The sequence below is a fragment of the Elephantulus edwardii genome, unplaced genomic scaffold (assembly GCF_000299155.1).
Source record: "Elephantulus edwardii isolate Elephantulus edwardi_28Jun2011 unplaced genomic scaffold, EleEdw1.0 scaffold00054, whole genome shotgun sequence".
In the NCBI taxonomy this organism is placed as follows: domain Eukaryota; kingdom Metazoa; phylum Chordata; class Mammalia; order Macroscelidea; family Macroscelididae; genus Elephantulus; species Elephantulus edwardii.
The window spans coordinates 4,540,341-4,563,566 of NW_006399804.1; the positions used below are offsets into that span (position 1 = coordinate 4,540,341).

A 23,226-nucleotide genomic window follows, 5' to 3' on the forward strand; every position below is an offset into this window, starting at 1 on the left:
GACTGCCTCTTGGTCCAACTATTGGTTTCGCAGTAGCACGATTAAATGTTCTAGGATTCCCATTCCTCTCAGAGTCAGCCACAATTTGTTATGATCCACGCAGTCAAACGCCTTTGCATAATCAATAAAACACAGATATACATTCTTCTGGTATTCCCTCCTTTCAGCTAAGATCCATCTAACATCAGCTACAATATTCCTAGTACCACGACTCCTAAACCCAGCCTGGACTTCTGCCAGTTCTCTGCTGATGTACTGTTCCAGTCATTTTTGGATAATCTTCAGTAGAATCTTGCTTGCATGTGAAGTCTATGACATTGTTCTATAGTTTCTACACTCTGTTGGGTCACCCTTCTTTGGAATGGGAACAAATATATAGCAATAGGCAAACATAAAAAAAAAGGAGTAAAATTAATGACCAACTCGACACTTCTATCAAATTGAAAATGAACAATCTAATCGCACAGTCTCTAGGAGAAAGAAAATAAGAAGGACAAGGTCTGAAATTAATAAGACAGAAAACAGAAAAACAATTGATACCATCAACAAGACCAGGAGCTGGTTTTTCAAAAGGATCAATAAGACTGCAAACCACTGGCAAACTTAACAAAAGGAAAAAAAGAGAGGACACAAATAACTAGATTAAGAAATAATCACAACAGAACTAGATGAAATTAAATAGATCATACTGGAATATTATGAGATGCTATACTCTTTGATAAATTTGAAAACCTAGAATAAATGGAAAAATTCCTTGAAACTCATACCTTAACCAGATTGACACGGATAGGTGTAGAACACTTGAACAGACCCATCACAAAAGAAGAAATTGAGCAGGTCATAAAAAGACAACCCCCCCAAAAAATATATCTTAGATGGCTTCACAGCTGAATTCTACTAAATATTCAGAGAGAATCTATTGCCAATTCTACTTAAATTCTTTCAAAAAATACAAAAAAGAAGGAACACTCCGAGAGTCATTCTATGAAGCAATATAACCCTAATACCAAAATCAGGCAAAGACATTAGATGCAAAAATCCTTAACAAAATCCTGGCCAATAAAATCCAACAGCATAAAAAAAAAATCATCATGACCAAATGGGATTCACAATAGGCATGTAAGAATGTTTCAACATAACAAAAACAATCAACATATTTCATTACAAAGCAAAGAACTACATGATCCTAGCCACTGATGCAGAAAAGGCCTCTGACAAAATCAAACTTGATAGAAGCATTCAACAAAATGGAGGAGAATTCCCTCAACATAATGACATGTATATATACAAAACCAAGAGCCAATATCATTCTCAATGGAGAAAGACTAAAAGCATTTCGTTGCGAACAAGCACCAGACAAGGATGCTCACTTTCAGTATTCTTCTTCAATATTGTGTTAGATTGGTAAGGCAATACAAGAGAATGAAATAAGAGGCATTCAGATTGGCAAAGAAGTGGTTAAACTGTCACTACATGCAGATATGATAGTGTACACAGAAAATCCCAAGGACTCAACAAAAAAAGTGTCAGAGCCAATGGACCAATTTAGTAGAGTGGCAGGATCCATAATCAATATTGAAAAGGCAGCGGGACTCCTCTATAGTAACAAAGAAAAAATTGAGAAGGAAACCAAGAAAGCAATACCACTTATAATTGTTGTTGTTGTTAGGTGCCATCAAGTATGACTCATAGTGACCCCAGGAACAAAAGATCTCAACCCTGTTCTACTCTGCCTCATTCTCACACTTCCAGACACACAACAGCCCATTGCAGCAGCCACTGTGTCAGTCCACCTGGTTGAAGGTCTTCCTCTCCTTCATCAACCCTCCAAACTTCCTAGTATCATATCCCTCACCAAGGAATAGCCCCCCTCCTAGCAACATGCCCAAAGCATGTGAGCTAAAGCGTCATCATTCTTGTCTCCAAAGAGCACTCTGGCTGCACCCTCTCCAAGACATATCTGTTTGTTCTCATGGCCATCCATGGATGTTCAGTGCTCTTCTCCAATACCACAGCTCAAAGGTATCAATTCTTTTTCTGTCATCCTTATTAATTGTCAAGTTCTCAGAAGCATAACAAAGTGAAGTATAAATTGAGAGACTTATGTATAATCCTAAATAGAGACACAAAAGACCTTTACAAAGAAAACTATAGAACACTTTTGCAAAAAACTATAAAAGACATAATGGGAAAACATTATCTTTTCATGGATAAAAGTCAATTTATACTGTTTTTTTTTAAAAACCCAAAAAATAATAAAAAACCAATCTATATGTTTAATGCAATCCCATTACAGATATCAAATTCCGTTTTCAAGGAGATTGAAAAGGCAAATGGCAAGTTTATTTAGAAAGAGACTTCAAATAAGCAAAGTACTTCTGAAAAACAAAAATGAAGCGGGAGGCATAGCAGTCCCTGTTCTCAAAACATACTATACAGCTGTAATAACCATTGTACATAGACCAATGGACAGAATAAAAAAATAATCCATCTATCTATGGTAAACTGATATTTGACAAGGAAACAAAACCTATCAAATGGGGAAACAATAACCTCTTAATCAAATGGTGCCGGCAAAACTGGACTGCTACATACGGAAAGCTGAAACAGGAGCCATATCTCACATCATACAGAAAAATCAACTCAAGGTGGATCAAAGACCTGGAAGTAAAGCCCAAGCTCATAAAGATCATAAGAAACAAAATGGGACAAAGCTTACAAGGCCTAGCCTAATAATATAAAGAGGCTGACCAATATAGCCAGAAATGCGTAACAAGGAAAGGACAAAATTGATGAATGAGATCTTCTAAAGATTAAATCCCTTTTTCCATTATGGTGAAAAGAAAACCAACTGACTGGGAAAAACACTTGGCAATACAATCTCGGACAAAGAAGGGTCTCATAACAAGATTACAGAATACTAAAGGACTTTCATAAGAAAAAGACTGAAAATCCAATTACAAAATTGAGAAAAGACATAGAAAGACTTTCACAGAGAAAGACACTCAGATGGCCAACAGACACATGAAGAAATGCTCAAAATCACTGGCAATAAGAGAGATACAAATCATATTCACAGTGCGATACTATCCAACCCCAGTAGCAGTAGCAAAGTTCAAAAGGACAGAAAGCAATATATGTTGGTGAGGATGTGAAGAGATTGAAACTGTCATACACTACTAGTGAGATTGTAAAATGATACAACCATTGTGGACCATAGTTTGAGATTTCCTCAAAAAGTTGAACACAGAAATTCCATATGACCCAGCTATTCCACTGCTAGGAATATAACCCAAGGAAATTAGAACTGAGACACAAATGGAGATTTGCACACCAATGTTCAAAGCAGTATTATTCACAATTGCAAGAACATGGAAACAGCCCAAATGTCCAACCATAATTGAATGGATTGAGAAATTGTGGTACATTTGCACAATGGAATAGTATAGGGCACTCAAGAACAATGCTTTCGAAAAATACAGCATAACTTGGGAGAGTAATACAGCATAACTGGAGAGTGAATTAATTCAGTCTCATAAGGACAAATATTGTATAAGACTATTATTGTAAAAACCAGAGGAAAACTAGTAAAATCTGTATGGAAGTCCAAGAAGGTATGGGGTGGGGACAGAGGGGTGAGCACAAGCAGGGGGGAAATCATGAGGTCACATAAATTGGTAGGCAGAGGGAGAGGATAAAAGAAATAGAAAAAATCCAGTGGGGACCTGAAAAGACAGAATAACAGTGGGCATAGTTCAATCGTGATTAATTTTTTGTCTCCATTTGGGAGTTGGATGAAGCGGCTGGAGTTTGTAAGATGGTGCTCTTGGTTTGGTTGAGGATCTGTGTGGATTTTTGGTTGCTTTTACTTAAGATTCTTGTTTAGTGAACAAGACCTCCGGGGGGGCCCTTATATTTAAAATTTGGGCCAGAGGGAGTTTATCTTCATCCCTTGTTACTATATTTTGGAGGAACATTCTTCTAAATTATAAAGCACTCTGGCTTATTTGGTGTGATGAGGTAATCTGGGTTTGCTGTGACACTGAATCTTGTGCCATTTGGATTTCAAATGCCATAATGGAACAACTGTGCCACAGGTGTGCCAAGTATCATAATGGCTATCCATCATGGGCAATGTTTGGTGGAGCTCCGAGATTGTTTCAGGATTGGTTCAACTTTGGGAGTAGGATTGTTATCCACTTCCTAAACCACATGCCTCTGGAAACTCTATGAACTTGGAGAAACAACGATAGTTACAGAAGGCCATATAGATTCCTTATATTTAAAAGTCGGTTGGGCCCAAGGATCTAGTGTAATTTTATTTTGGAGGAACATTCTTCTAAATTGTACAGTACTCCTCTGTCAATTTGCTGCACTTAAATAATCTGGGTTTGCTGTGATGCTGAACCTTGGGCCAATAGGGGTCAAATGCCATAATGGCTGCCCCTGCTGGGCAGTGTTTGATGGAGCTCCCAGTTTAAGACAGGTTTGGAAGCAGGAGTGGCATCCACTTCCTAAACTACAAGCCTCTGAAAACTCTATAAATTTGGAGAAACGATGATAATTATAGAAAGGCTTCGGACCTCTGAGAGTTGCTATGAGTTGTGCTTGACTTGATAGCAATAAACAACAACAACAACAATGGGAAAGATTATATGAAACACAATGTGAATGATGAGAAGTGTGAAACAATGTATATGAACTTGGTATGCAGACCAATATAAAATAAAAAGAATTTTTAAAAAAGAAGTCTGTAAGCAATAACTATCAAATAATTTCCTGAAGGTCAAAAAAGAAGCACACTATTATACTTAGTTCATTTCCCCCCTTCAAATTTATCATGGAAGAAAATAAGGAAAACAACATGCAGAAGTGAAATTATTCACTTCCATAAATAATTAGAAATAACTACTCTGATACACAAATATAAAAGTCGTGGACGAGACAAAAATTATCTGGCTACCAAATTTAAAAGTATTTATTTACCTTCTGAAACAAGCTAATTCCTCCTCTACCCCAAAATTACAATCTCTAAGAAATTCAAATTTTGTACAAAAAATACTTTTATATATGCTTAAGAATTTTGTAACTAGATATAATAATTAAAATGATCAAACCATTTATGCTTTTATATACTGAATGTATATAAAACAGAAAGGTTTCCCATATAATGACGTACCCACATTTCGTTGTTTGATCCTGAAGACTAATTAGAAATAGAAACTCTACCATTATAAGGCAAAAATGAAGACTGTAATTTGCAAGTAAAAAGCAACATTTAATTCTGAATAAATGAACAGATAATGTGAAGTTTTTTATACAATATATTTAAATGCTATTTAAATGAGAGATAAGCTACTTGAGACTAGTTCTTTTCTCAGGATACTTTTTAAATGTTAACAGATTAAAGTTTTATTACTTTTCTTGTCTGTCTTAAATTTAGTATTGTTTTTCCTTTTCCAGTGTCTTAAGACTTTTAAGGTGTTCTACATCATGCTGGGAGAGGTGGGAGGTCAGAGAAAGAGAGGAAGACCCTTAACAAGATAGATTAATACAATGACTATAACAATGGGCTCCAGCATATCAGAGATTGGGAGGACATGCAGGAGAGGGCAAAGTTCAGATCTGTTGTTCACAGGGTCACTATTAGTCATAGTTCAACTGATGGCAAATAACAACAAGGAGCTCTGGTGGTCTACTGGTAAAGAGCTGCATGGCCAGCCCAAAGGCACACAGTTTGAATCCATCAGCTGCTCCATGAGAAAAAGACTGGCAATCTCCTAGAAGAAAATGTGTAAACTCCTCCCACATGATTTATTGTCTCTGAAAACCCACTGGAGGGTCATTTACAGGTCGGATCCAACTTGACAGCACATAACAATAACAGGAGCTCTGTAGCCTAGTCTGTGGGAGCTGTGATGCTAACCTAGAAACTCCAGTGCTCTATCAATTTCAATTTATCCACAGATCTTTAGGAGAAAGATGGGCAACCTCCTCCTGAGTGATTTATAATCTCCAAAACCTAACAGATGGTTAGCCATGAATCAGTTCCAACTTAATATCAATGACAGAGAAACATGTACTATCATACTATCATAAGCATTGATACCTAAACAATTTTTAAAATACTTAAAATCAGATTTACACTTAGATACAATTCAATTCAATCAACAGTATGAAGCATCTACTATGACAACATTTACACAGAAGATACTAGGCACAAATTACTTCATGGATAATTCAAATAAAGGCAATATTATATTGAAGAGGTATATTTTACCTGGATTAGATGAGGCAATGCTTTTAGTGTAAGACAGAACCAAATTCCTAGTTTACATGGCAGCAAGTCATGCCACTGTGGTTTTGTCAGCAATCTAAAGGGGAAAAAAATTACAGAAACTTTAAAACAGCAAAATACAGAGAGAAAATGGGAAGATAAATTATATTTATAAAGATAATGAATTACTTTTTTCTGATTCCTATTTCAACAAAAATTAGTGAAATATTGATAGTTATAATCTGCTATTTAAAAAAACTCAAATTCAAACCAACTCATAGCTGTCTCTCCAGAAGGTTTTTAGAAACTGTAATTGCACAGGACGAGACGTCCATCTTTCTTACTCATAGCAGCTGGGAGGTTTGAACTACATGCCTTTCAACTGGCAGAGCTCCTTTACCCACTATAAATACAGAGCAAGTGTACAAATGTAGGGTAAGGCTCTTAGGAAAAAGAAGTTAACAGGCAAATTATAAACATCCTAAAAATTTAAAAAAAATGCTTTCTAGCCTAACTTGGACATCACTTCTCTAAAAGTAATTTCTTAAAATCTTGGGATTATTTCAGTTATAAAAGATGATCAGATTTGAGGACAGTAGCATAAACAAACTAATATATAAAAATGAGTGTCATTTGTACTTCATTGACGTATTGTTCACTGATGTCACTGGAATAATCTCTGATCTCTATTTCACATTGATCCAGTTTGTGCTCTGCTTTTATTTCTTTCTATGAATTAAGATAAGAAATGCCACTGTATTTTGAAGTGCATACCATTGCTTCTTTACCTTTTGTAACTTTTGAGTTAAACACAAAATTGACAAGTTCTTCTACTAACACTTTTTAAAGTTCATAATAATAATTTCCAACACCAAGAATATGAGATTTATATTATTTAAATAAATACTATGATAAAATTATAATTTTGCTTAAGATCATTTTGGTTCACACTACGGCAAATTATTTGTATTTTTAAACCTAATTAAGGTGTAAATGCTAGTGTATCTAAAATAAATACACTTGTGACATTAAATCACAGCAAGATATATTTTAAAACCATTTCAAATTTTAATATACATATATGTATAGATACCTACACAAAACACACACGTACATATAATATTTACAAGCCAGACACTTTGCAGAATTTATACGTTACAAAAGGAATGTCTGAAGTTTGAATGTTGTTGTTGATTGCTGCTGAGCTGAGCATTACTTGTAGTGACTCTATGAACAAAAGATCTGATGCCTTTCTATAACTATCATAGTCTCTCCAAGTTCATAGACTTTCCATAGGCATGTGGTGTAGGAAGTGGATGTCACTCCTGCTTCCAAACCTGTCTTAAACTGGGAGTTCCACCAAACACTGTTCACCTTGGGCAACCATTAATGGCATTTGATACCCCAATAGTACATGATTCAGCATCACAGCAAACCCAGATTACCTCAGTACAGCAAATTGGCAGAAGACTGATGTAAAACTTACAAGATATGTTCCTCCAAAATATAAAAACACTAGTTTCACTTAGCAGTGATTAAGCGCCATCAAGTTGAATATGACTCATAGTGATCCTACAAACAAAAGACCTGAACCCTGTTTTATAACTAACATAATTTCTCTGTGTACACAGACTTTCCAGAGGTATGTGGTTTAGGAAGTGGATGCCACTCCTGCTTCCAAACCTGAATTAATCTGGAAGCTCCTCCAAAACACTGTCCATGATGGGTAACCATTATGGTATTTGACATAACTATTGCATAGTGTTCAGCATCACAGTAACTCCAATACTCGGGGGGGGGGGGGAATCCCATTGAAAGGTAAAAATTAATAAAATATGGCTCCTATCTTGAAATTAAATTCTACACATGAATTAAACTACAATAAATTATGCAAAGTGGCATATACCCATTACAAAAGAGCAACTGTGGTAATGAGACGGATATTTTAAAAAACCTAAGAAACAGTTTACATACAGATATACTCAATCCTGGACAGATGAAAAGCAAAGATATGGGGAGAAAAAAATTTTCTATGTACTCCTCCTACCTTTCATTTTTGTCTGCAGCACTGAGTTTCGATGTTTCCACATTCTTGCTGCCTGTCTTTTTTTTCTTTTCTTTCTTTTTTCTGCTAAGTAGCTCATCCTTAATGTAGAAAAATTTATGGTTACAGGTTATCACTAACATGTACTCTTCAAATGCTATCATGACTCTTCCGTGAAGAATAAACATTATAGAGGAACATTTATGCAAATATATGTAAGGTCCAGCAAGATTAAGTAATATCATCAATCTTTAACAAAAACTGTTGCCATGGTATCCAGTCCTTAAACACACGTGAAGTTCAGCACTGCCAGTCATGTCTATCTCCACAGCAATCAAAGTTTTCTAAGTTGAGAAAGCATTCAACTTACTTTTTCTCATTCATTTAACTTTAATAATGTCACTTCAAAAGAAAGAGTAAACAGATGCTAATTCACGAATATGGATAAATGTCTGATTATCTTTAACACATATAATAATAATACATATCATAATAAACTAAAAAGTGGTATATTGGAATACAGAAAGTATAAAAAAGTATAAAACATTCTAACTGATGTTTGACATTTTAAAATAAAACTGGATTAGCAGAGGTTGGTAGGAAAGGGAGAAAGTAAAGCAGTAGCAGGATTCAGTAGAGACTTGAAGGGATGGGGTAATGGTAGGCATAGATAAATGGTAATTAAGTACATAAAAATACAATGTATATGAAAGTATGAAACAAAATATAGATGAAGGATTGGATAGTACACAATGGACAAGAAGAAAACACAATATATATGAATTACTGTTTGCAAACCAGTAAAAATGTTAGAAGGGGGGGAAGTAAACTATCATATATGGACCTATGAACAAAAATTTCTTAAATCATTCTTACATTTTAAGAAAAAAACTCCTATCAAAAGGTAAAAATTTAGGAAACATGACTTCTAATTTTCAGCTAAATATGTGAGTCTTCACAAAGTTTTGTAACATATGCAAAATGGTGCTTTCCCCTTTTATTTCATAGGTTCTATTTTACTTAGAAATACACAGATTATACCCAGGTTACTAATGAGATAAATTTCTAAGCATGCCTTCAAGTCTAAGTAAATCTTTAAGTCAAATTTGTAGGTAAGTTAGAGCAGCTGCATTTAGTCCTGACGTAGTTTTACTTTAGTGCATTAAAAAGCTTGATTTAAAAGTTGCACGTGCAGCAAGTGAAGGTGATGAAGAATTTACTGTGAGTAGGGGTGATTTCAAGGGGAAGGCAACTTTATGTAACATTAAAGGGCAAATCTGAGCTGTCCAAAATTCAAACATATATAATCTGTGGACTGCCTATGTGTCAAAGACTGAATGTTGACTGTAACTTATTAGAAAGAGGAGTACATTGAGATATATTGCAGAATTTATAGGTTGAAAAAGGAATGTCTGAAATTTCATATAAAATTAAGAACAGTAGATCATTTGATTTATTACCAATACTTACCAGTTGTTTTTCCAAGTAGATTGACCAAACCACTGCATAATGACCCACGGTGAGAATAATGAACAAGAGTAATGCCAGCTCAGCATTGCTCATTTTTCTCACCCGCCTATAGTAGAATACAGGCTGTCGCCAATCTGGAAGTCCATTGATCAGGATATCATCGTACCTATAGTGGTAAATGTAAGAGTTTTTCTTAAGAAGTTTTCAACAACAAAAAAGTTACTTGTTTTATATTTAAAAAGAGAGAAGTATTCCTCAAAAACCATTTAGCATTTATGTAGCTTGTATCTGATTTTAATGTCTGGTAAATTGAAAACATTATGTGTATTTCCAGAGATAGATTACCTTCAAATACACTGTTAATACCAGATTTTGTGTTTCTGCAAAACCTTAATAAGGTGAACTCCTCAAATGACATTTAAACTAAAAGAGTCATATATTTTGCCTATCACAGCCCTCCACTATAGAAATCAGCAGCAACAAAAGGAAGGACATCAGTGGAGGGGGGTGATCAAGATAGGAGTTTCATTTGTTACATGAATTATACACATTAATTGATTCACAAATGTAGGATAAATTTTCTAAATAGAGCTTTTATTTCTGTCCCCATAATATGGTTCAATGTTGGTTTATTTATATATCTTATTATTTTATAAAAGCTTCTTAATGAAATAAAAGCTTATAAAATCAGAACCTTTTAATTTTGTACTGTTCACATTCCTTTAGGAAACAACTTAGAAAATTAGAGAAATGGAAACAACAAATTTCATGCCAGATTATTCAGTAATAGTGTTTATTTGTAAACATTTAAATGGAAATTCCCTATATTTAGGTTTTTTGAAAGAGTATATGCATTCCTAGTAATGCATTTTAGCAGCTTTCACGCTATTACTAGGCTACAATAATTATTTTATTTTTTTAAAAAAACAACTTTTTAAGAACTCAACTGAAAAAAAATGTATCTGCCACACAATTACTGAGGCAAATAATTCTAAAGTTAAAAATAAGGAGCGACATTTATGAGGTAAAATTAAAAATGGTCACACAAATACTAGATGTTCAGCACACACAACCTGTTAATCTTAATTGAACACAACTCATTAAATATTCTAATCACACTATTTCTAGAATTAAATCTGCACTGAAAGGCCTAATTTGGTGCAACACATTGACCAAAATATTTTAATTAAAAATATTCTGAGTTAGTTGCAGGCCTAATTACAGGAATAGAAATAGGGCCTATATTGTCAGGCAGGTCAGTAGAACTCAGTAGTAGGTTTTTCTCAAGTAAATTGACCGATCTAGGAATAATAGCGCAGCTGCTAAACTGCCAGTCTTGACATGTAAATCAATTTAAATGCAACAACTGCAGTAGCTACTTTGATAGTTATTAAATTGATACCTTAGAGATATGCTAAAAAATAAAGGAGGGGGTTTATTACAGGGAACTTTTTTAAATAAAAACTGGTTATAAATACAAAATTTACTTCATTAGCAAATCTAGGAAATGTGACCTTTACATCTCCTTAAGTTATTAACAATGATATCAGATTATAATAAGCAATGTTTATAGTAAAAGATATTAACTTGTACTACAATTGTGAAAGGTAAATGGTGAAATGTTCACAAGTCTAAAAATTAAAATATGATTATGAAACAGATGAGCCAGATAGTAATTATTAAATATTTATCATTAAATATGATATTAAATATTCCCTTTGCTAATATTTATGGTCATTCTTAATACAAATATATAATAATGATTGTATCAAAATAATCATTCCTGTCTTCAAAATATTATGTTTACATATATCTTGCAAAATTTGATTAATTTTAAATTAAAAATGGGTTGGCAAAAGATTTCAAGTGGTATAATACAAAATTGCAATATATAAATAAAGTCTAATAAGCATTAAGTCTTAAATTTATTTTAAATTCATATTCTACTTCCAAATTGTTTATGAGAGGGGGAAAAAGGTGAACTGAAAAACATTATTCCTAGTAAATCTCTCCTACAAAATAATTTATTGTGAAAGGTATAGTTATTAAAAAAGGAAGGAACTTAAAGTAGAAACAATAATAGCATTAGTAAGCATTAAATGAACATTAAATTTTTTTGGAAGAAAATACACCTCAACTCAGTTAAGAATTTCATATCAAATATTTTATCATCATTGCTGAAAATGGTTTATGTCTATTAATAACTATTTTCTAACACAAATACAAACTGTATTTAGCACACAACCAAATTCAAGACAGAAAACTTCATGCACTGAACATATTAAATAGAACTTGATATTTACTAAGTTATGTCTGGCACTCTAAATAACAGTCTCTAAAGATTCCATTTAGAATCAATGCTCAAATTGATTTTACTATCAATGAACACTGTAGTTCACACAACTGGCCATTTTAAGGAAAGATAGTTTTAATACAGCCTACTCAGAATATACACTACGAGTAGACAAATTATTGCTTTCCTGAAGTATAATGGAAAAAAAATTTAAATAGACAAATAGGTTTTTCATAAATTACAAAATGTAATGATAAAATTTAAAACATCACTCTACTATTATTTTCCCGTATTTAAATACAACACTGTAAACTTGTTCTGTAACTAAATAATGTAATTTGTTCTTAACCACTTATTAAAATAAAATTAAAAATGAATGCATAGAAATGTGTAAAAAATATGCATATGTAATAAAAGAATAACTAATAAAAAATCATAGGTCTATAAGCACAATATTATAAAAATTAAAATATTCATTTATCTACACATTCAACACATTGTATGATGACTTCATTTTCTTTCAAAGACACCGTATGAACATAAAGCATTATAATCATTAATAAGTTCCATACTATAGTTTATAATTCACCAAATACATCAGGTCAATAGAAACTGGAAAACAAATAACATTTTACAGACCAGAAGAAAAACATTATAGAAACATAACAGGAGCAAAATTTGAAAAATATTAACTAACTAAATCAGAATATGTCTTATGAAAATAAATGCTGAAATCATTCTAACATTTATCTATGTTGCATATTTTCAACCATGCAAAGCTTTTTTAGTTTATAACAATAATAACAACTCAATCTCTATTTAGGTCATATTTTTAACTTCAGAGTAAAAAGTAATTGTACAGTAAGTAGAAAACAAGCTTAGGTCAATTCATATCTCTGTCAAAAATTGTGGTTCAGAGCATTTTTTACTTTGTATATAATAGCTTATTATATACATTACTGAGGGAAGAAAAGATGCTAGAATGGATTTATTCTCATGTTAATACTTATTTTTAATCAAACACATCTGTAATAAAATTTAAAGAATCTTTTAAAAGTTTAACAGATAAAGGCTAAAATAAATTTACACTAGTAAAAAAACATGATTTTTAGTAAACTGATACTTTCAACATTTACAAATGAAGTAACATAAAAACTGATCAAGTTTAAAGCTACACATCAAAGAAAAGCTGATTATATATTTATAATGGGTATATTTTAAATAAAAGCTAATATGCTACTACTAATAAATCACAATGTACGGTATACCTGTAATGATTTGTATTTTCTCTGTACTTTGAATAACATTCAGGGTACCTATATAAAAGTTTATGTCAGAACAAAGATGAGCTGCTGTTCCCAAAACAAGCAAGTTAATTCAAGAGTTTAGAAAAAGCTAGTATTCTAGCCTTCCTTATACCACCCATGAAAATATGCATGACTTAGGAGAGTAGGAAGAAGTTCAAAAGTTTAGTAATAATTGCACTCCTAGGAGGTAACTACTTGAAACCGAAACATATATTCCACACAAAGAATTATATGTGAATATTCAAATCACCATCATCAAAAAGTAAGAGCAACTCAAATATCCATCAACAGGTAAATGGACAAACAAAAAGCAGTGTATCCACACAACTGAATATGCACTCATTCATGCTGTGGAGTTTGAATAGACTCAGAGTTGACCTTCTAGTGGGTTTTCAGAGGCCGTAAATTGAATGGAAAGAGACTGGCCACATTTCTCCTCTGGAGCGGCAAGTGCCTTAGGGCCACCAGAGGGTGGTGGTTGTTGTGTGCCATCTAGTCGGCATGACTCATAGCTGACTCTCCAGCAGGTTTTCAAAAGGCACTTAATCACACGGGAGGACCATACTTCTCTCCTGAAGCAGCTGGTGGATTTGAACAGCATGCCTTTGGAATTGGAGCACAGCAATAATACCCACTCCACCTTTCCAGATTTTGGTATAAACGAAAACGTGTATAAGTCTTAAGACATAAAACAAAAAGAAAGAAAATCCAATTCAAAGGATAACCACATTTATGAGAAATGTTCAGATAAGAAAATTGTAGTAACAGAAAATCAGTAATTTATCTAGGGCTGGGGAATCAGAGAAAAGATTTTTCCTAAATAAAATGGAGCATCAGATTGGGAAGGTTTTAAATGAGTGACTTTTATAATATGAAAAAAGATACTAGCTTTTTGTTTGTTATCCAGTTTAATGTCTTATCTATCTCATTGCTATTCCTTTTTCAGGATGCATCTGATTTCACTAAAAATACAGTAAGAGAAAAATAATAGGAAAACAGGTCCCTTTGATATTTCTCTAAATTGTAGATCATTAGAAGGTTGCACATTTAAAATAATTTACTTAATGAATATTTATAATAATTATGATATCAAGAACCATTTTGTAAGTTATGTTTCTTGATATCACAGTTAGATAGATGGTCTTCTTGAGAAAATTGACTTTAGGTTCTTTTTCCTCCCTCCCTTTAAAGGAATTATAAACAACAAGCAATTGTCTGCAAAAGTGAGTTTTCCTATATGTTAAAATACTCAGAGGTCACCTAGCCTCAGGCAACTGCTTTAGAAAAGTGATTCTCAGCTTGATTAGTTAAGACTTTTGCCTCAAGGAAAACCAGTTCCAATGAGTTACTTGTGCCCAAAGGGTATAAATACTACAGCTGTTTGCTTAACTGTCAGATCCACTTTTTCCCTACCAACTTTCAAAGATAAATGCTAAAGAAAACTAATTCTAAAATATGTCAGATGAGTCTATGCTAATGAAGATACAAACATACACATATGAAATTAATTTAGTAATAAAAAGAAACTAATGAAATAAATTATTACAAAGTTTATTGACTTTCAAAACAAAAGTACAAAATCTGATGCCAAAGATGTTGGAAGATTAAATAAAGCTATCTTTACAGACACATTCTTGATTTGTGAAACAAAATTAGGGGCTCACTGGGATAAATCAACTAGAAAATAAGCACAAAATGACCAGCTTCTTTCAATATTCTTGGAGGACTCTTTCAACACTATGGATTATCTCCAACCAGAAGAATGTTTGCTATGGTATCTGGACCAATGCCAGCCCTTGTTATAACAAAAGAACATTTCAAGAAAATACCTTGAATCTTGCTTTACAATTTGACAAACCAAGATACTCAAATTAAAAGTTAAATAAGAACCAAGGAGGGTGGAGGTAGGGTTGTGGTTTTTAAAATACTCTAGCCCCTACAGACAGACATAGAATTTTAGGTAGTTTCTGGCCAAAAAATCACAATTCACTAATTTTTTAAAGTATTCTTTTACCTTCTTTTATCACTCAACAGCACATAACAACAACAACAACTACATTCTTTTACTGCAAATGAGAATTCACTAAATTCTCATGAAATAATTCCAGTGGATCACAACTACCACTGTTAAAAAAATCAGTAAAAAAATTAAAATATTGATTGGACTAGTATAAAATAGAAAACATCAGTCAACTTCACTTACACCATAACAGTTCTGTACAACATTTTTTCAATTGTATGTGTATTTTATGTATCCTGAGGTATGATGCAAAATGTATTGCTTACTATGGATGTGAATCATAGTCCTCTGCAACAGTGTCTATAATCCCCATATGCCTCTGAATAGAGTAAAGGTGATACTCTGCAGTCTTTTCTTGTCATTGGCATTATAAACCATTACAACAATGTATTATTACTCTTCTGAAAGGCGCACAGAGAAGTCTCAAAGTGTGGGAGCTGCCTCTAATTTAAAATTTAGTTATAAATGAATTATTACTGGTGTATAGTAAGGTGGAGAAAGAAGCAAAAGAAATAAGAGAAAGAAGCAAATAAGAATTTTTCATTCCTATTTTCAAAAAATTTCTACGTGTCAAACAGTTCTCCTGCTCTCAAACTGGTTTATTATGTTGAGAGTGAGGCAGTAAAGAAGAGGCACTAACTTGAATATAATTAGGTATCTAATTCCAAAACATAAAGAATAAGAAAAACAACAACAAAACAACCCATCACAACTCAAACCAGGTAAAAGTTTTCACTAGTATATTAAAAATGAATAGACATTTGTCTGAAGTCAAGTTATAGTTGTATTTCACAAGGCATTTTAACTCAGGTTAAAAATCTTAAGTACTGAAGCCTTGACTTGCTAGCTTTATGACTCATGATCTTAAAGCCCATAAATATTGAATCAACCTAGTTAATATTTCTAACATAAACTAAATAGGTTTTTAAATATTATATTTGAAAGTAACAAACATAAATCCTATATATTAATAAGACTTAATTTTTCTTTTAAAAACTGATGCATCAAACTGTAAATTTAGTTCAGAAGTAGAAATGAACACTTACCTCTGCCTCCGCTCATCATCTTTCAAAACTTCATAAATGGCCACCAACTAAAATAGAAGCATTACTTTAAAATAAAAATACTCTCAAATATAAGAAATTACTAATAGGTACAATGATGGTACTAAAACATACAAACACAAAACTCTATATAACATTCTAATTTTTAAAAAGCTAATAAAAGGTTATTTAATAGGAAACTGAATGAAAATATATATTATACTTTTAAACTATTACCTCATTTTCAAATAGAAATATTATACTTATTTCTACCATAAAAATATTTAGTTAAGCATTTGTCACAAGATGCATATATAATATAGCAGCGTATTTCACTTACTTGTCTAAATTGAGTTTCTGCATTTTCATCTTTATTCTTGTCAGGATGTAAAGTTAGAGAAAGCTTACGATATGCTTTTCTGATGTCTGCAGATGAAGCATCCTGGAAGTGGTGGGGGGAGGGGAAAAACACAAAGCAAACTTTGTCAGAAAACGAAATTCCCAGAACCTTGTTAAGGTCTGAGAAGACAGCCAACCAAGTGCAGGTCCTGAGGCAATGTAATTTGAGCAATCAGTCTAACAACCAGGCTGTGCAACTAGCCTGACCCACATGACTGAACAATTATTCAATCTAATTTGGCTCTCCTCTGAACTTTTCATTACCATACAGTCATTTAAAGAAGACAGTACTTGCCAAAACTTTTCAAACACTTGCTTTCCTAAAATTAACCAATAAATCTTTTTCGGTAATTAAGAGATAAAAAAAGAAACAAATTAAAAATTAATATCTCTGTGTGTCTTCAAAGAAGGTCTGTCTTTATTTGAGAATCTTAAAAGCACTTTCTGAATCCTAGGCTTACCATATGTGGTCTCTTCAGCCTAGAGAATCTCATTTTCACATGTGAAAATCATGCTTATTTGAAACCAGTTAAGTTTGCATTTATTCAAAATAAGTATAATTAAAAAGTTATGTATTGATTCGGTGACTGGGGTAATCGGGATGGGTGTGTCAGAGGCGGTGCGGTTGGTGCAGGGTAGAGCAGGGTTTAGAGCTGTTGTGCATAGGGTCGCTATGAGTCGGAAACGACTCGATGGCACATAACAACAACAACAACAAAATTGTATTTAACATGTTATTAGTTCCTTACAGAGTGTAGTCAATGTTGTCCAGTTTCCAGTCTACTTTGCAGAAATAAACGATTTATACTGTTAAGTGTCACTGAATCCATTCCAATTTAAATATAGTTTATTTAAAAGGTCACTAGAGTTTAGTAGTACTTTAGATTGGCTAGTAAATCACAATTTACATAATACTGTGTACACAGCTAAAATCAAACATTCTACATGGCCAGTAGAAAATAACTGGCAGTAATGGAGAATACACTGTTAAGCTGTGGTTTAAAATTTACTATCTACTACTGAATTTAAAGATATTCCAACAACCAACATTTTATGTTGCGGAAAAAGGACATTAAAGTTTCTTATGAAATTTTACTTCTACTTTTTCAGCTGGTATCAGAATATTTGTCTAATTTATTTTCTTTAAACCACTGAAAGTCTCAAAAAGAACCCAAATGAAGCAAAATTAAAAACTATGTACACAGATTAAAGAGCTGTTTTTTAAAAAGAGCTGGGAGACAGACAACGTGACATGATAATTAATCTGTCAAGCTTTCTTTTATAAACCATTATTTTCATTACCAGTTTCCTGGGGCTTGTTGCTCTAGGCTAATATTCTATTTAAAAGTTTCAATGTGATTGTGAATGTTTTTGTGACTGGTGGATGGATGAAGATCTAGAAAATTAGCAGTGTGAACTATATAGGTTGTGTGCTTATATTTTCATTTTATTTTGCCTAATAATATGTTTGTTATTCACCTTTGAGTCAGAACCTATGGATTCAATCCCCTTGTCTTCTGGTGGGTAGCACAATTTCTTACCACTAAACCACTAGATCACTCTCATCCCTAGGTGGGCACGAATCACCAACCTTTCATTTAGCAGCCAAACATTCTAACCAAATGTGCTACAAATAGATCTTAACTGAAAGCAGAGAGTACCAGAAGAATGTTTATCTGTATTTCATTGATTATACAAAGGCATTTGACTGCATGGATCACAATAAATTGTGGCTAACCTTGAGAAGACTGGAAATCCCAGACCACTTGACTGTACTCATGTGAAACCTATACTTGGACGAGGAAGAAGTCATCAGAACAGAGCAAAGAAACACTGCATGATTCAAAATGGGGAAAGGAGTGAGTCTGGGATGCGTCCTATATCCATATCTTCCAAATTAATATGTGGTACTGATCATTTGGGAGGCTAGACTTTATGAGGAGGAATGTGGTATCAAGATTGGGTGAAGACTCATCAACAACCTACGTTATGCAGATGACACAACCTTGCTTGCTGAAACTGAGGAGAGCCTGCAGAAGGTCAAGAACTGCAGTCTTCAATATGGACTGAAGCTCAACATAAAGAAAACAAAGATTCTCACCACAGGGCCAACTGGCAGAAGAGGAAATTAAGATTGTTAATAATTTCACCTTGCTTGGTTCCACAATAAGCATTCTTGGCACCAACAATCATGAAATTAAAAGACTATCTTCTGTCAAGGACCTTTCCAGAAGTGCTAAAGAGTAATGATGTGAGTCTACAGACGAAGGAGCACCTGACCCAGGCTATGGTCTTTGCAATGACTTGCTACATATGAGAGAGCTGGACATCATGTTTGGAAAGATGGTTGTACAGCACAAGAGAAGAAAACCCTAAAGGAGATGGAATGACATAGTAACTGGAGTAATGCAGTTAAATGTGTTGACAGTGGGAATGGCTCAGGATATGAGAGTATTCAGAGCTATTGTGCATTGGGTAACTATGAGTCATAGGCACCTCAATGGCCCATAACAACAACAAACCACCAGAACTCTTCATAGTACCAATATTCCTTAAAAACTGAAAGTGAAAAGGACTTGAAGCATTTACTCAAGAAACACAAGGCCCTAGTAAAGATTGTTGTTGTTAGGTGCCATCGAGTCGCTTGCAACCAATAGCGACCCTATGTACAACAGCCCTAAGCTCTGCTCTGTCCTGTGCCAATCGCACTGTCTCGGACACAACCATCCCAATTACCCCAGTCACTGAATCAATCCTCCTCATAGAGGGCCTTCCCCTCCTGCACTGTCCCTCCACCCGCCCAAGCATGATGTCCCTCTCCAATGACTGGTCTCTCCTTACAACATGTCCAAAGTATGTTAGACGGAGCCTCAGAATCCTTGCCTCCAAGGAGCAGCCTGGTTTAACCCTTTCCAGGATGAATCTGTTCGTTTTCCTAGCAGTCCATGGTACCCTCAATACTCTTCTCCAGCACCACAGCTCAAATGCATCAATTCTCCTTCTATTCTCCTTAGTCACTGTCCAACTCTCTGATGCATAACAAGTGATAGCAAAGACCATAGCCTGTATCAGACGCACCTTAGTCTCCAGAGAGACACCATTGCTCTTCAGGACTTTGGAGAGGTCCATAACAGCAGACTTTCCCATCACAATACGTCTTTTAATTTCCTGGCTACTGGTGCTGAGAGTTTTGACTGTGGAGCCAAGCAAAATAAAGCTGTGAACAATCTCAATCTCTTCACCATCCATCCTGATGCTGCCAATTGGTCCACTAGTGAGAATCTTTGTCTTCTTGATATTGAACCTCAATTAATACCAAAGGCTGCAGTCCTTGACTCTCTGCAGCAAGCGCTTCAGGTCCTCCTCAGTTTGAGCAAGCAGGGTTGTGTCATCTACATAATGCAGATTGTTGATAGATCTTCCACAAATCTTGACCCCACACTTCTCCTCATTGAGCCCAGCCTCCTGGATAATCTGTTCTGCATACGGGTTGAACCTTAGTAAAGATTACACCTTAATAAAAAAGAAAAGAAAATCCTCACAACGAAACCATGATATATGGAGATAAAATTGTCAAAGATTTCATTTACATGGGTTAACAATTGACCTATATGGAAACAGTAGTCAATAAATCAATATATGTGTTACACTGGGTGAATTTGCTGCCAAGGAGCTCTTTAAAATGTGAAAGACCATGATTGTCAGTTTCAAGACTAAGGGTGTCTGACTCAATCCAAGGTCATTCTCAATTGCTTCATATGCATATGAAAGTTGAGCAATGATTAAAGAAACCCAAAGAATTATGTCTGAATTATGGAGCTGCAGAATGTATGACTTGGACTGTCAAGAAAACAAACAAACAAACTTATCTTGGAAGCAGAGATTATAAGACTTCTCTTTACACTTTTGGGCATGTCATGAAGAGGAATTAGTCTTGGAAAAGGGTATCATGCTTGGAAATGTGGAGAAGGGTCAATACAGGAAAAAAGATCCTCAGAGACAGGTGGACATGGTGACTGCATCAGTGGACTTGTACATGGCAGAGAGAGGAAGAGACAGGATGTGCTGTACATAGGATGCAAAGTTGTTGTTTGCTGTCAAGTCACAGCAACCCTATGAACAAAAGACCTGAAGCCTTTCTGTATTTATTGTCATTTCTCCAAATTCATAGAGTTTTCAGAGGCATGTTGTTTAGGATATGGATGCCACTCCTGCTGAGTCAGAGGCAATTCAAAGCTCCTAAAACAACAATAGAGAGAGAGTGTGTGTGTGTGTGTGTGTGTGTGTGTAAATGTATATTAAGTTATATGTAACATTATAAATATGTTTAACAGAAAATTGTGATAAATTGTTTTGTTGGGCTAAGAGGTCAAGTGTCAAATGAAGAACCATTTCCAATTGTACTTTTTAGTTTTATTAAATTGAGACTACATTAAAGAGAAGCTTATTCCAAAAGTAGATTTGTAATACATAATAGTCTATGTATTTCATCCTATGATACAATTAATATATGTTCAGAGAGAACATCTCCAAGTCAAATCCACTGTCATCAAGCCAGTTCCAATTCACAGTGACTCTGCATGTTAGAGTAGAACTATCCAATAGAGTTACCAAGGCTCTAGTCTTCATAGAATATTATAAATTGTTGTATATATGTTCAGGTAAGGAGCTCTGGCAGCCGAGTGTCAAAAAGCTGTGCTACAATCCCGAAAGCATGTGGTGCGAATCCACCAGTTGCTCCGTGGGAGAAAGAAGGGCAATCTCCTCCCACGTAATTAACTGTCTCTGAAAAATCACCAGACCATCTGCTATGGGTCAGTTCCTACTCAATGGTATATAACAACAACAACAATAATCTTCTTTAGACATTACATCTTTTTACCATGGAGTAGCTTGTGAGTTTGAAATGACAGTGTTTAAGTTAGCACATGAACACTTTCAGCCACTGTTCCAGGCTCGTAGAACATCTATGCCATAAAGGAAATGAAAAGATATTTCATAATTAACTAAGAGAACTCTGGTGGTTTAGTCCATTGGGAGTTTAACTGCTAACTTAAAGGTAGTGCCCCTTTGACCGCTGGTTCTACCAGTGGTTCCTTGGTAGAAATAAGGACGATCTTCTACTGTATGATTTTAAGTCTCCCTAAAGCCTGCTGTCGGGTCAGCTATGAGTTGGTTCCGACATAACAGCAATAAGAGAAAGAAACAGTCATCTATCATATCTCACCTGCTTTCAATCTTGCCTTTCTAATTTCAACCTTCAAATTTTTCTACCAGAGTACTTATACCTTATATAATGTAATACAATGTAACACAATATAATGCAGGCAGATAGCTCTCCCAATTTCATTCATCAACTCACTTTGAGAATCTTTTAGTCTCATTTTCCACTACCTTATCCCATTTATTTCCCACCATGTATCCAACCCTCTTTTCCTCAGTGCCCAGATCATTATGGTTCAAGATGCATTTCTTCAAACTCATGTTATTTTTTACCTAGCTGCAGCTCCAGACTGCTCTCTGCTAACTAAGTAACGGAACTCTCAGAAACAGTGACTGTTTTCCTTTTAAAAATTCCTCTCAAAAACTCAAACTCCTTGCCACATAGTTAATTACAACTCACAATGACCCTCCAGAGGGTTTCTGAGACTGTAAATTTTAATGGAAAGATTGTTCATCTTTCTATTATGGAACCACTGGTAGATTTGAACTGCCTTTTGGTTAGCAACACAATATGCTGCAGACTGTATCACCAGAAGTCCCTTGAAAAATCTTAGGAGAGGTATTTTGACATAAATTTCCATTTTAAATGGTTCTAGAGGTCCTTGAGTGAAGCTTATTTTTAATACACTCATTGCTAATATAAAGGTGAGCAATTTCAGTCTACCTAGAGGCATAGTACACATAGTGTACACATACACACATAGTACACATAGTGACTGAATCTGAGAAGAATGGGAATCCCAGAACACCTGATCGTGCTAATGTGAAACCTATACTTAAACCAAGAGGCAGTAGTCAGAACAGAGCAGGGCAACACTGCATGGTTCAAAATTAGGAAGGGTGTACTCCAGGGTTGTGTCCTATCTCCATACCTTTTCAACCTGTATGCAGAACAGATTATCTGGAAGGCTGGGCTCTATGAGGAGAGATGGGACGTCAGGATTGATGGAAGATCAACAATCTGCGTTATGCAAATAACACAACCCTGCTTGCTGAAACTGAGAAGGACCTGAAGCGCTTGCTGCAGAGAATCAAGGACTGCAGCCTTTGGTATGGATTGAGGCTCAATATCAAGAAGACAAAGATTTTCACCACTGGACCAATTGGCAGCATCAGGATGGATGGTGAAGAGATGGAGATTGCTCACAGC

General features: G+C 34.4%; 1 protein-coding gene across 1 annotated transcript in view; it reads right to left on the bottom strand.

The window, feature by feature from the left end:
• DNAJC1 (DnaJ (Hsp40) homolog, subfamily C, member 1) overlaps nt 1–23,226 on the bottom strand; it is a 277,615-nt gene that overhangs the window by 169,429 nt on the left and 84,960 nt on the right. Inside the window, exons 2-6 of the mRNA XM_006887057.1 lie at nt 16,795–16,896; nt 16,458–16,504; nt 9,792–9,957; nt 8,325–8,422; nt 6,281–6,374 (exon numbers count right to left, since the gene is read on the bottom strand). Coding sequence (XP_006887119.1) covers nt 6,281–6,374; nt 8,325–8,422; nt 9,792–9,957; nt 16,458–16,504; nt 16,795–16,896 — 507 coding nt within the window. The remainder of the gene's footprint in view (nt 1–6,280; nt 6,375–8,324; nt 8,423–9,791; nt 9,958–16,457; nt 16,505–16,794; nt 16,897–23,226) is intronic.